Source organism: Diospyros lotus, chromosome 3 (assembly GCF_014633365.1).
Source record: "Diospyros lotus cultivar Yz01 chromosome 3, ASM1463336v1, whole genome shotgun sequence".
In the NCBI taxonomy this organism is placed as follows: domain Eukaryota; kingdom Viridiplantae; phylum Streptophyta; class Magnoliopsida; order Ericales; family Ebenaceae; genus Diospyros; species Diospyros lotus.
The window spans coordinates 41814566-41827288 of record NC_068340.1 but is presented as its reverse complement, the minus strand read 5'-3'; the positions used below and the strand labels follow the sequence as shown (position 1 = coordinate 41827288).

At 36.3% G+C, this 12723-nt stretch overlaps 3 protein-coding genes across 3 annotated transcripts in view; all 3 read right to left on the bottom strand.

Moving 5' to 3' along the window:
* The window catches only part of LOC127797980 (uncharacterized), a 78197-nt gene that overhangs the window by 29266 nt on the left and 36208 nt on the right, over window positions 1-12723 (bottom strand). The window lies entirely within an intron of this gene.
* Window positions 1-12723, bottom strand: part of LOC127797976 (uncharacterized) — a 40775-nt gene that overhangs the window by 23737 nt on the left and 4315 nt on the right. The window lies entirely within an intron of this gene.
* Window positions 1625-12723, bottom strand: part of LOC127797979 (uncharacterized) — a 61832-nt gene continuing 50733 nt past the window's right edge. The window contains exon 6 of the mRNA XM_052331232.1: window positions 1625-1885. Within this exon, the coding sequence (XP_052187192.1) occupies window positions 1781-1885 (105 nt within the window). The 3' untranslated portion in view covers window positions 1625-1780. The remainder of the gene's footprint in view (window positions 1886-12723) is intronic.

Sequence of the window (12723 nt, the reverse complement as noted above, 5' to 3'; positions counted from 1 at the left end):
ATTAAGTGACTTATTTCGTTTGGACTCTTTTGCACAATTCAAAATAATCAAGACATAAATTAAGAATAACACATCCATCATTCATGATACAATTTGAAAAGTAATCAAAATATTAATAACAAAAACATATGAATATGAGTAGAAACTGAGAGAATGAAAATTGAAAAAGTTGTCAAGAGTATTTTGAAAATTAACAAATATTTTAATTAATGAGTCCTAATAGGTCGATTTTGATTTCAAATTTTATGCCCACCCATTTAAACATATATTGTTATAAAGTCGATTTTGTGATTTTTCAAGTTGATATGTTATTAAGCCAAACTCAAAAAAAATTTCTGAGATCAACCAAATAATGACCCAAATATGTTAAGGGTCCATCCAAACTCACTAATTTCTTATTGAGTTTGAATTTATTTTTCAGGTCATATGATCTATTAACAACCCTACCTCGTAACATGTTGGTTTTTACAAATTAAATTTCAAATACCTTTCCATTTAAAATACAGTTGTTTTTCTAAAGGATGAAGTTGAATTGCTTTAAAGCAAAAACAAAGAATCCCTACTCTATGCGTTAGTTTCATCCAATAGAGTTGAAGAGACGACTATTACTGCATGGCAATGATATGATATAAAATGTGGGCAAAGAACAGACCCCTTTTTGAATCTTTAAAGAAATTAAATCTTTTTTTAATCTAAAATATTTTAATAGTACTCTTTTGACTATTTCATTCAGAAAACAAAGGTTTATGGTGAGAATAAGATTTAGACTCATAATAATATATAATATTTAACATCAAACCAATTATACCACTGTATCCAAATTCATCTTCATATAAATATTGCCTAACCAAATTTTAAATTTTAACTATCAATTGTATTTCTTAACTTGCACGTGTTGCATTCCTTGTTTTTAATGAAAAATATCCAAAAGATTCTGTAAAAGCAGAACTCAATACAAAAACAAACAAACAGAGAAGATTGAGGCCCCGTTTGGCAAAGTGATTTAACCGTTTATAAGCTGTATAAGCTGTATCAACAACTTATAATCTGTTAAAAGAAGCTGGTGAGGTGTTTCGATGCACCTCACTAGCGTTTTGCAAAACGCTGGTTATTTATAAGTTGGGTTGATCAAGTATTTTATCATTTTATCATCATCTTTTTACTAATTTCCAGTTATGCCATTTTTCTTTAACCTCTATCTCTTGTCGCCTTCTTTTTCAACTCTTCTGGCCGCCACCAATGACACCTGTCGTCACCCCCACCGACTGCTTCCTGGCGGCCATTGCCTACATCGACTGCTACTCCCATTGCGTCACTAGTCATCCATTGCCCTCATCTCCTCCATCCGTGTTTCTCTTCTTCGTTGCTGCCATGACCGATCGAACTATTATATATATATATATAACTATCATATTTATATATAATAGTAATAAAGATATATAATAAATATATTATATATATAATACATATAATAATATTATGTTAATATATTTTTAATAATTATATATAATTTATCAACATTAATAAAATTTTACATAATTCAATAACATGTCTAGTTTTATCTTTTTATCAAGTTATAATAGCTTATAACCTCTTTTAAATAAAATACATAACTATTAAATGATAGTTTAAAAGTATATTTATTCAAACACATTATCAGTTTAAACGTTACCCAAATTAAATGCTATAAACAGTTTAAACACTGTCTAGCATAAAATCTCTAAAAAACAAAAACCTAGCCAAACTAAGCCTGAAAACTGTCTCCAGGGACTTGATTGCTTCATAGTTCATGGTTCACCTCCTCAGGGCAGCGCCCTTGATCCCAGTCCTTTCTGCTGTGGATTAGCATTAATAGACAGCCTTGCAGAATGGTTGAAAGCAGCAGCTGTGACAATTCATGAACTCATGGCCATGAGAAAATTAAGACAGACAAGAGAATATATTGACATATATATATATATGTATATATATACATTTATAGATGTAGCTCTTACAGTGGGATGTGTAGAGGCGAGCAACCAGATGAAAACAAGCAACTGCACAAGCTGCGAGAAGCACCGATGATTCGTTGGCCTGCTTATATATTGATTTAGATAGCTCCATGGCCTCAGCTATGGCTTCCTCCAGCCCCTCAATTTGCCTATCCAGCCGATCTCCCCGCACCCGCTTGCGAGCCTTGGTTTTAAAAGCTGTGACTTGCTCCTGCAAATGTTCCAGCCTTTTCCTGAGGTCCCCAGTCGACTGAGATATTTTCTTGATCTTCGTCAATGCCCTCCTAAAGGCAACCACGAAGGCCAAGAAGAAGAGAATTGTCATCTTAACCTCATCGGTGTAACTTAGTTGGAGATAGATAGAGGCAACGCCATAAAATAGGCTAAGTAGCATAAGTGCTGTAACATGGCTTCTATAAGAGTTGACTACTTGATGCTGTTCCGTCCGAATCCTCTTCCCTTCTTGCGTCAGATTTTCAGCCTCCTCCTTGAGTGACGCTAATTGTTTCATAGCACCACCTGCCCCCCCCCCAAAAAAAAGAAAAGAAATATTACATATATCTTGATTTTTTTATTTTGGGTCTGCTATGAAAGTTAGACCCAACTCAAATAATTTGAGAGGAGACCCAAATAGAACTTCCAACTCAAATAATTTGAGAGGAGACCCAAATAGAACTTTTTTTGGGGAGCTGCGGTGGGAGGGAACGGTCGAAGAAGACGAGTTCTAGGCAAAGGCGAAAGCAAAGACAAAATTCACTAGTAAAGGCAGACGAGTTGCAAAGACCAAATATAGCAAAGGTGGCAACCAGCAGAGGCTGCTGCGGCAGCTTCTTCGGTGGCGACTAGCGGAGGTTGCGGTGACGACGACAACAGCTTCTTTAGCGACGACGAGGAATAGATTAGATTGACTCGTGATTTTGAGATTTTTTTGTATTTATTTTTGTATTAGATGAGTGATTATGTATTTGTGTATATTTGATTATTGATTTTATGTATATATGTATTTGATTATTAATTTTGTGTATGTGTACCTGATTATTAGTTTGTTTATTTGATTATTAATTTTGTTTATGTGTATTTAATTATTTTGTGTAATTGATTATTGATTCTGTGTACTTTAAAATAAATAAAACTAAATTTGATTAAAAAATAAATGAAATAGGGAGTGTTGTTGGAGCAGATATAATTTTCAAGATAAAATCAGAATATGGAGTAAATTATTTATAATATAATAAAAAACGAGATAGAAAACATTGTTGGAGATAGCCTAACAACATCTAATAACAAAACAAAGCAAATCACAAAGCCACGCTACAAAAAAAAGGGTTGTTTTCGATGTCTAAGAATAACTCTTTTGATGTCTAAGAAGAACTATGTGCCACAGGAAAAAGCTTATGGTGTTTCTAGATGCTAGAAAATATTTACTACGCTTAACAACATGCATTAATAATGATCAATTAAACGCTAGTTATATGCATTGTTTCCTATATCTTTCCTGGTTGCTTTCGTGCATGTTGAAAAAAAATATTGTATTTGTTAGGATCTAACATTAAATTTGCAAATGAACATCCTATCATACATTAAAAAGAGTTGATTGAGCCCTCCGGGGGCGAGCCACATGGCTAAAGGGTGGAACTTAAGTGCTTGTCGGTCACTTCCCAATCGATTGTGCACGGGTTCAATTCCTTAGGTACGCAGGCTTCCGCGATTTACCTCATCTATCAGTGTAACACCCCATTTTTCTAAGCGTGTTATAACTTAGGAAATTCTGAGCTAAATAATAACAAAAACTCCCAAAATTTCCAATTATTGTTCATCTATCTAGAATGAGAATCATCATAAACATCAAATGCAAAAACTAAATATCAAACCTCAAAATAATATTGAACTATAGCAGTATTAGATGGATGTTACTCAAACACAAATCGTAATACATAACATTTATTTATTTTATAAGATTGATCGTCAGTGAAACATAAGTTTTCTAACATAACTAAACCATATTCGAATCTTCAAGAAGAAGCAAAATGCAATAACAACTTGCCAAAACTTCATCGAACACGACATCTCATCTACTTTGTTGCAAACCCTATTTGGAATATTTGAATGTTCCAAGGGCATAGCCAAAATTAGATGCTGAATTATCTAATTGAGGTTTCATTTAATAAAATCCCATGCATGACATGCTGAGTGCAAAAATGTATCATATTTCCTTTCATGCTAATTATCATTTGGCAACCCTACTTGCAAGGGCGGGATGTGCTTACAACATTCGTGATAAATTAGTAATATCATCACTCCACATGCGATGCATGTTAGAAAATACTAAGAATGTACATATGCATCACAACACAATGTATGAATGCATGTATGAAGCATTATAACACATGACAATATGACAAATAAAGTAATCCTCACAGAAATTTATATCGAGTTAGGGTAAACCGCTCACAATAAATGAAGTTTAGGTAAAAATACTCACCTCAAAACTCGTGTCAGGTTCCCTACAGATGCTTTCTATGTCCCAGTGCTCCCTCAAACCGGCACTTGAAGACTCGGCTCCAGTGACCCTTTCATGATTCCGGCGACCTTCAAAACCGGCCTTCCCTTGCTCCTTTGCCTTCCAAACTTTCTAGATCTTCCCATTTCCTCACCTATAGCAGAACCCCTTTGCTAATTTAATGCAATGAGTTCCCGAACACCCGATTTCGAATGCCTCTCTTCTCAATCAAAATTTTAATTATTTATAAGCAAATTCGACTAATGGGAGATGCTATTCCCAGTTTCTTGAAAAATCGATGGCACAGGCCCTTAACATGTCTTCCAGTGTTTAAATGATTCTTTCTGATTGTCCATCGGTTTGGTGGTGACACGTTGTACTTAGTCTGAGCTGGGTAACCAAACATTTTTTCGGACTCCCCCAAAACCTCAAGGTGAATCTTGGGTCGCGATCAGAGACAATGCTCATAGGTACCCCATGTAGCCTAACAATCTCGTTAAGATATTGTTGGGCAAGTTCACTTATAGGTTGCTTAAGCTTGGTGGGTAAAAAGTGTGCGGACTTTGATAGTCTGACCACAATGACCCAGATTATGTCGTTTCCTCTAGGGCTTCGAGGCAATCCTGATACGAAATCCATTGTAATATGTTCCCATTTTCATTATGGGATTTCCAATGGTTGCAATTTCCTAGCAAGTCTCTGATGTTCAATCTTAACTCTTTGACAAACGTCGCATTGAGCCATATGCCGTGTTATACTCTTCTTTATTCTCGACCACCAATATATTGTTTTCAAGTCTTAATACATCTTGGTAGCCCCTAGATGGACTATGTACTTAACTTGATGGGCTTCTTTTAGGACCGTTTGCCTTAGATCTCCCACTTTAGGAACGTATATTTGCCCCTGAAATCGTAATGTCCTATCTTTAATTTCAAATTTGGGTCTCATGGCTCGACCTTGCTCGTCAATCCAACTTTTAGATCTGGCGTCTTCAGGCATATCTTATCGTATTTACCTCAACAAATCAGGCTGAATATAGAGGCTAGCCGCATAAATAGAGTTTCCCTTAGGGCATACTCCGACTGTCATTAGACTGAATGCCTTACTAGTTCCCATCCCATGGTCATTATCCCTATTATTATGGCAGGTTTCTTTCTACTCAGTGCATCGACCACCACATTTGCCCGACCAAGGTGGTACTGAATGAAATAATCGAAATCCTTCAAGTACTTCATCCATCTGTGTTACCTCATATTTAGCTCTTTTTGAAAGAACGCATATTTCAAACTCTTGTGATCCGTGAAAATCTCAAATTTCACACAATACAAGCAATGTCGCCAGAGTTTCAAGGAAAAAATCACCGCTATCAATTCTACATCAGGAGTTGGATAATTTTTCTCGTGTCGTTTTAATTGTCAAGACCCGTAGGCTATTACCCTACCATTTTGCATGAAAACACTTCCTAGGCTTGATTTTGAGGCATCATTGGGCATTGCCAAGATAGGTGTCGTTGTAAGTCTATGCTTAAGTTCTTGAAAGCTTTTCTTACAACGATCATCCCATTCGAATTTGACTCCTTTATGAGTTAGCCTCGTAAGTGGCACTGTAATCCTAGAAAATTCCTCAACAAATTTTCGGTAGTACCCTGCTAATCCTAAGAAACTATTGACTTCGGTGACTATTTTGGGTTGGTTCCAACTCTTGATTGCAGTCACCTTGGTTGGGTCAACGGCAATCCTGTCAGTTGAAATGACATGTCCCAAGAATGCCACTTAAGCCAAAACTCGCATTTGAAAAATTTGGTATATAGTTGATGTTCCCTTGACGTCTACAACACCACCCTTAAATGGTTCTCATGATCTTTTTCTGAGGGCAAGTACATCAGTATGTCATCAATAAAGACAATTACGCGATTTCAAGTCAATCTTCAAAAATACCTTGGCACCTTGTAATTGATCAAATAACTCTTCAATCCTTGAAAGCAGATACTTATTTTGACAATCACCTTATTCAACTGCCGATAGTCTATGCACATCCTCAAACTTTCGTCTTTTTTCTTGACGAACAGTACTGGTGCTCCCTACGAGGACATGCTTGGCCTGATGAACCCTTTGTCCAACAAAACCTGCAATTAAACTTTTAATTCCCTTAATTTCGCAGGTGCCATTTTATAAGGGGGTATGGTGATTGGGTTCATTTCAAGTATGACTTCTATTGTAAACTCAATTTTTCGATGAAGGGGTAGTCCCGATAAGTCTTTTGGAAACACATCGACAAATTCATTGACTACTCGCACCTTTTCTACTCCCTTATAGTCCTGGCCTTTTTCTTGGGCATAAAGCTAAATACCCATAGGCCTCTTTATTTAGTAATTTACTAGCCTTTATTGCCAAGATCCACTTTTCCCCAACTACTTTCCCTTGACCTTGAAACTTAACCTTACAATCAATCGAGGCATCATATTTTGTGAGGAAATCCATTCCTATAATTATATCAAAGCCCTATATATCCAGGAGGATTAAGTCTACTAAAAATTCCCTTCCATCGATCTGTATTTCTTTACCTTGGTAGCCCTTAGAAGTTTCTAAGGTCTTCCTCATGGGACATTAGACATCTTAGATCTTCGAGTTTATCCACTAGAGTGGAGTACGTGGCTATCATCATTAGACATCCTAGATCTTCGAGTTTATCCTCTAGAGTGTTTGTCCATGCATACGATTTGAATGAATGCGTGGACCCTGGATCTACTAGAACATGCATGGGAATTCCAGATAGAAACATTGTACTTTGAATCATCGTTGGGTTTTCCTCCGCCTCCCGCTTAGTTAGGTTAAATACCTTTCATGGTTGCATCCTCTGGAGTCCTGTTGTTGCCTGCGCCTGCCAAGTAGCCCAAGGCTTCTGGCAATCCTTGGCAAAGTGCCCAAGCCTCTAACAATTAGAGCAAATAGGCACTTTCTTAGGATAGTTCCAATATAAGTGCCCCTCGTCCCCACAATTATAACAACCTTTCATTCCCTGGCAACATGGTTTCCTGGGTGTCGTTTGTGGCACTTTAAGCAAGACTTACTAGATTTGAACTGGGGTCCCCTTGAATTCAGCTTTTTTTCTTGTACCTGATTTCAAACTGGCGGCTGATTAACTGGCTTCTTAAATGGCCTCAATTCGGTTGAAATTGGCTTGGGTGGTCATGATGTACCATTTCAGAATAGGACTGGGTACTTAAATTACTCAAGGCTTTCTGGAGCCTTAACTTCAAGCCCCCCCCCCCAAAAAAAAAAAACTTTTGAGCTTTGATTCTCTCGTCCCCCTCACAGATAGACATGTATTTAATTAACTGAGTGAACACATCTTTGTATTGAGCTATGGTCATGTCCCTAGTTTGTTTTAGATCCATAAATTCCCTTTCTTTTTGCATCCTCAAACTCAATGGAAAATACTTGTTATTATAGAGCTCCTTGAAACGTTCACAACTAACATATGGCACTCCACCTTGATCTTGAGTAAGAATTACCCTTTTTGTTGCTTTCCACCACCTATCTACTTCATCTTGTAACATGAACGTTGCATAGTTGACCTTTTCCCTTTCGTTGCAGTGAAGATAGTCCAATATTTTCTCGATCTACTCAAGCCAGAATTCCCTTTCACTGGGATCAGTTCTAAGTTTTCCTTGAAAGTGGGTGGGTTCTGTTTACGATATAAATCCAGCATACTGGTCGTCTGTTCTTCTTGATGTTGAACCCTTTGCATAAATCCGACCATACTTCCCATAATTCATTCCATTTGATCCAACCTACTGCCATACACCCTTTCTCTTTCTTGTCTAGTGCTACCTTCGGGAGTTTCAGTACCATTACCCTGGTGGTTCAGGGTAGTGGGTCCCAAGACAAGATTTCTTCGAGTACTCACCATCTGAAATCATAAATTCCATAAGGTAGGAAATACATAACAAACGGTCATTTTATTATTAAAGGTAAACAGTTTATAAAAAAAACATAACAACTATTAGGATATCTATAGCATTTGAAGGCTTATGTTACAAGCTAACTTTAGTTATCCTAGGATACAAGGTTATTTTTACAACATCTATGTTACAAAACTATTCCTAAGTTTTTCAAGACCTTTTGTCCACTAATTGGTTCTAGTGGGTTTCCAAATCCAATTGTCATCTAGGGCTGACTCATCTTCCGATTTCACTGGGGGTCCGTCTTACTCATCACGTGACTCTACCGAGTCCATATCTTCATCTGAGCTGATGCTTAAAACCTCAATCTCCGAATCCCCTTATTTTTCTTCGTTCAAAGCAATATCATTTGCAAGGGCTTCATTATGATCGTGCTCAGCCTCCTATCGAAATTGTTCGCAAAAATCATGGAATGCCTCAAAAGGTCCTAATTGCCACACCCATTCCGCCATATCCCTCTATTCTCCTTCCTCGAAACATTAGATAAAAAAATTTGCTTGAAGTTGGAGTAGGTTGGGTAGTTGGGTGGTATATCTTCAAGTATTTCTTTGATGTCTTCCATAAAATTTTCTTCTGTGGGTAGTCCCCTCATATTCAACCGATTAGTCCAATGTGTCACCAAGATTTGTTTTGTCAAGTTTGTTACCATTCTGCCATCTAGAAATTCTAATTAGTATCCTTAATAACAAACCCTAATTTTGTGGATCACTAAAACTCGCTAACCACTCACTTCATATCCTAAATCTCAATTGGGGGCTATCTTAAAGGATCACGGTCCTCTAATCATTCCAAGCTTCTAAGGCAAGTTTTCTCTGATATCAACTGTAACACCCCGTTTTTCCAGACATGTTATAACTTAAGAAATTTCAAGCTAAACAATAACAAAAACTCCCAAAATTTCCAATTACCATTCATCTATCTAGAATGGGAATCATCATAAATATCAAATGTGGAAGCTAAATATCAAACCTCAAAATAACATTGAACCATAGCAGTATTACACGGTTGTTACTCAAACACAAATTGTAATATATAACATTATTTTATTTTACAAGATTGATCATTAGCGAAACATAAGTTTCTCAATATGACTAAAACATATCCGAATCTTTAAGACGAAGCAAAATGCAGGAATAACTTGCCAAAAATTCATCGAACACGACATCTTGTGCCGTTACATCTCATCCACTTTGTTGCAAACCCCATCTAGAAGGTTTAAATGTTTCAGGAGCATAGCTAAGTTAGATGTTGAAACATCTAAGTGAGGTTTCATTTAATAAAATCTCATACATGACATGTCAAGTGCAAAAATGCATCATCTTTCCGTTCATGCTAATTATCATTTGGCAACCCTACTTGCAAGGATGGGATGTGCTTACAACATTCATGATAGATTAGCGATATAATCACTACAAATGCGATGCATGCCAAGATTGATTGTTTCCCTTAATAAGTCACAACAAACAAAAGAACTATAACCCATTAATGTATCAAACTCACCATTACTTTTCTTGTTGCCATCGGTGGCCAATTTTTCTACAAAAAAAACAAAACAAGAAAAAGAACAATCATATTCTTATTCAAGTATCTAAAAATCAAGCAAAATGGACCATAATGTTTATAGTACAATTAAACTATATACTCTTTAAGAATGTTCCACCATTCAGTTATGTGGGAATTTTCTAGCCCTGCTTTCAAGAATCTATAAACCCATTCTATAATTCATTATGAATCTCACATTCTTATAACTTCAAACAAGATAAACCCTAGATTTTGCAAGAAAATGACATGAACTTATGGCATGTTCACACATAAAAGTACACTTTGAGTAGCTAATATTCAATTTTTATTAGATTTAAGTTAAAAGATGACCATTACCACTGTAGCAAGAAGAGTCGCCTGAAGAAGGATTGATGGAATTTGATCAAAAAAAATTTCAGTCCTCAAGGAAATGTAGCAAGTACCTTAATGAATGTGATGTACTATGTTGTGAATCAGCAACAACTTATGAAGACAAAAAGAGATTTGTTGATATATGGCTCATTGACTCGAGAGCCTCATTCACATGACCTCTTAAAGAGAATGGTTCCATCATTATGAATTGGTCTCTGAAGGATTTGTGTACAACTGTGATGCTCATGCCTTAAAGATTGTTGGTATTAGAACCATCAAGTTAAAGTTCCATGATGGTATAGGTCGCATTGTTCGAGAAGTAGCATGTGGAAGGCCTGAGGAAGAACTTGACTGCAAAATTATGGTTGAGAAAGGGATCATGAAAGTGATTCGAGGAGCATTTGTATTAATGAAGGAATCAAAGGTGACTGCGAGGTTATACATGTCGAATGGGAGAGACTTTGCAAAAAGTAGAAGCATCAGTTGCTTTAAGTAATCTAAGTGAAAGATCTACAATAGTGTGGCATCAGAAACTTGAACATATGTCTAAACAAGGAATGAAAATTCTTGTGGAGTAGAATTTTCTTTTGGGTCTCACAAAGGTATCCTTACCATTTTGTGAGTATTGTGTTACAAGTAAGTAGCACAAGTTGAAGTTTAACACATCAAATTCTAGAAGCAAAAAAAATTTAAAATTGGTTCACTTTGATGTATGGCAAACACCTGTATTATCCCTAGGAGGAGCAAAGTACTTTGTGTCCTTCATAGATGATTATTCAAGGAGATGTTTGGTGTATTCTATTAAGAGAAAGGCATATGCGTTTTCAGTTTTCAAAGTATACAAAGTGCAGGTGAAACTTGAATATGGAAAAAGGATAAAGTGCATAAGGTTAGATAATGGAGGAGAATATACCAGCAATGAGTTTGTTGAATTCTATAATCAGGAAGGCATCAAAAGGCAGTTCACTATGGCATATACTTCTCAACAAAATGGAGTGGCAAAATGGATGAACAAAACATTGTTAGAAAAAACAAGAGCAATGTTGGGAGCTGCGGGCTTCGAAAAGTCTTTCTAGGTAGAAGCAGTTAATACTACCTATTATGTGATAAATCAGGCCTCGTCAACTGCAATTGAGTTGAAGATACTGATGAAGTGGTGGACTGGGAAGAAAGTTGATTATTCAAACCTCCATATATTTGGAAGTCTAGTGTACGTGATGTACAATGTCTAAGAAACTACAAAGCTGGATCCAAAATCCAAGAAATGCTTATTCTTGGGGTATGCTGACGGAGTGAAGGGGTATCGCTTGTGGGATCCCATTACCCGCAAGGTTATAGTCAGAAGGGATGTTATCTTTGTAGAAGATAAACTACAGAGAAAAGAAGGTGATGATAGCACGATGAAAGAAAATCCAGAGATTACACTGGTACAAGTAAAAAATGAATCTGAACAAAACGATTCTTCTGATGCAGTACTAGAACATCAGGAACAAGAACTAGTTGTGTCTGAGGCACTAGAAATTTGTCTGTCAAGTCACTTGACAAAATGGCCAAGTTGGTACTCAGATTATGTTATGGAGAGCAATATTATATAGTGTCTTCTAACAGAGGATGAGAAGCTATCAACTCTTCAAGAAGCAATGAACAGTTCAAATGCATCTCGGTGGATGGAAGCAATGTAGGAAGAAATTGAAGCTCTTCATAAGAACAAAACTTGGGAACTTGTGTCATTACCACAAGGAAGAAAGCTTATCGATAACAAATGGGTGTATAAGAACAAGCGTAATAGTAATGATCAAGTGGAGCAGTATTGTGCAAGACTGGTGGTAAAAAGGATATGCTCAGAAAGAATAGACTAATTTTAATGAGATAGTTTCTCCTTTTGTTCAAATTACTACAGTTCAAGTAGTTCTTACAATGTGTGCTACATTTGACCTATATCTAGAGTAGCTAGATGTGAAGACTACTTTTTTTCATGGAGATCTTGAAGAAGAAATATATATGCTCCAACCAGAGGATTTTGAAGAAAAAGGAAAAAAGAACTTGATTTGCAAGTTGAACAAATCTCTATACGGTCTCAAATAGGCATTGAGATGTTGGTATAAGAGATTTGATTCCTTAATCATGAGCCTTGGATATAACAGACTTAATGCAGACTCTTGAGCATATTTCAACAGGTTTGGTGAACTGTTGTATGTAGACGACATGTTGGTAACAGGCTCCAACAAAGATCGCATTAAAGAATTGAAGACATAGTTGGCTAAGGAGTTTGAAATGAAAAACATACCGGCAAACAAGGTTCTAGGGATGCAAATTCACTGAGATAGAAATAATATGATGATATGGCTTTCTGAAAAAAATTATTTAAAGAAGAT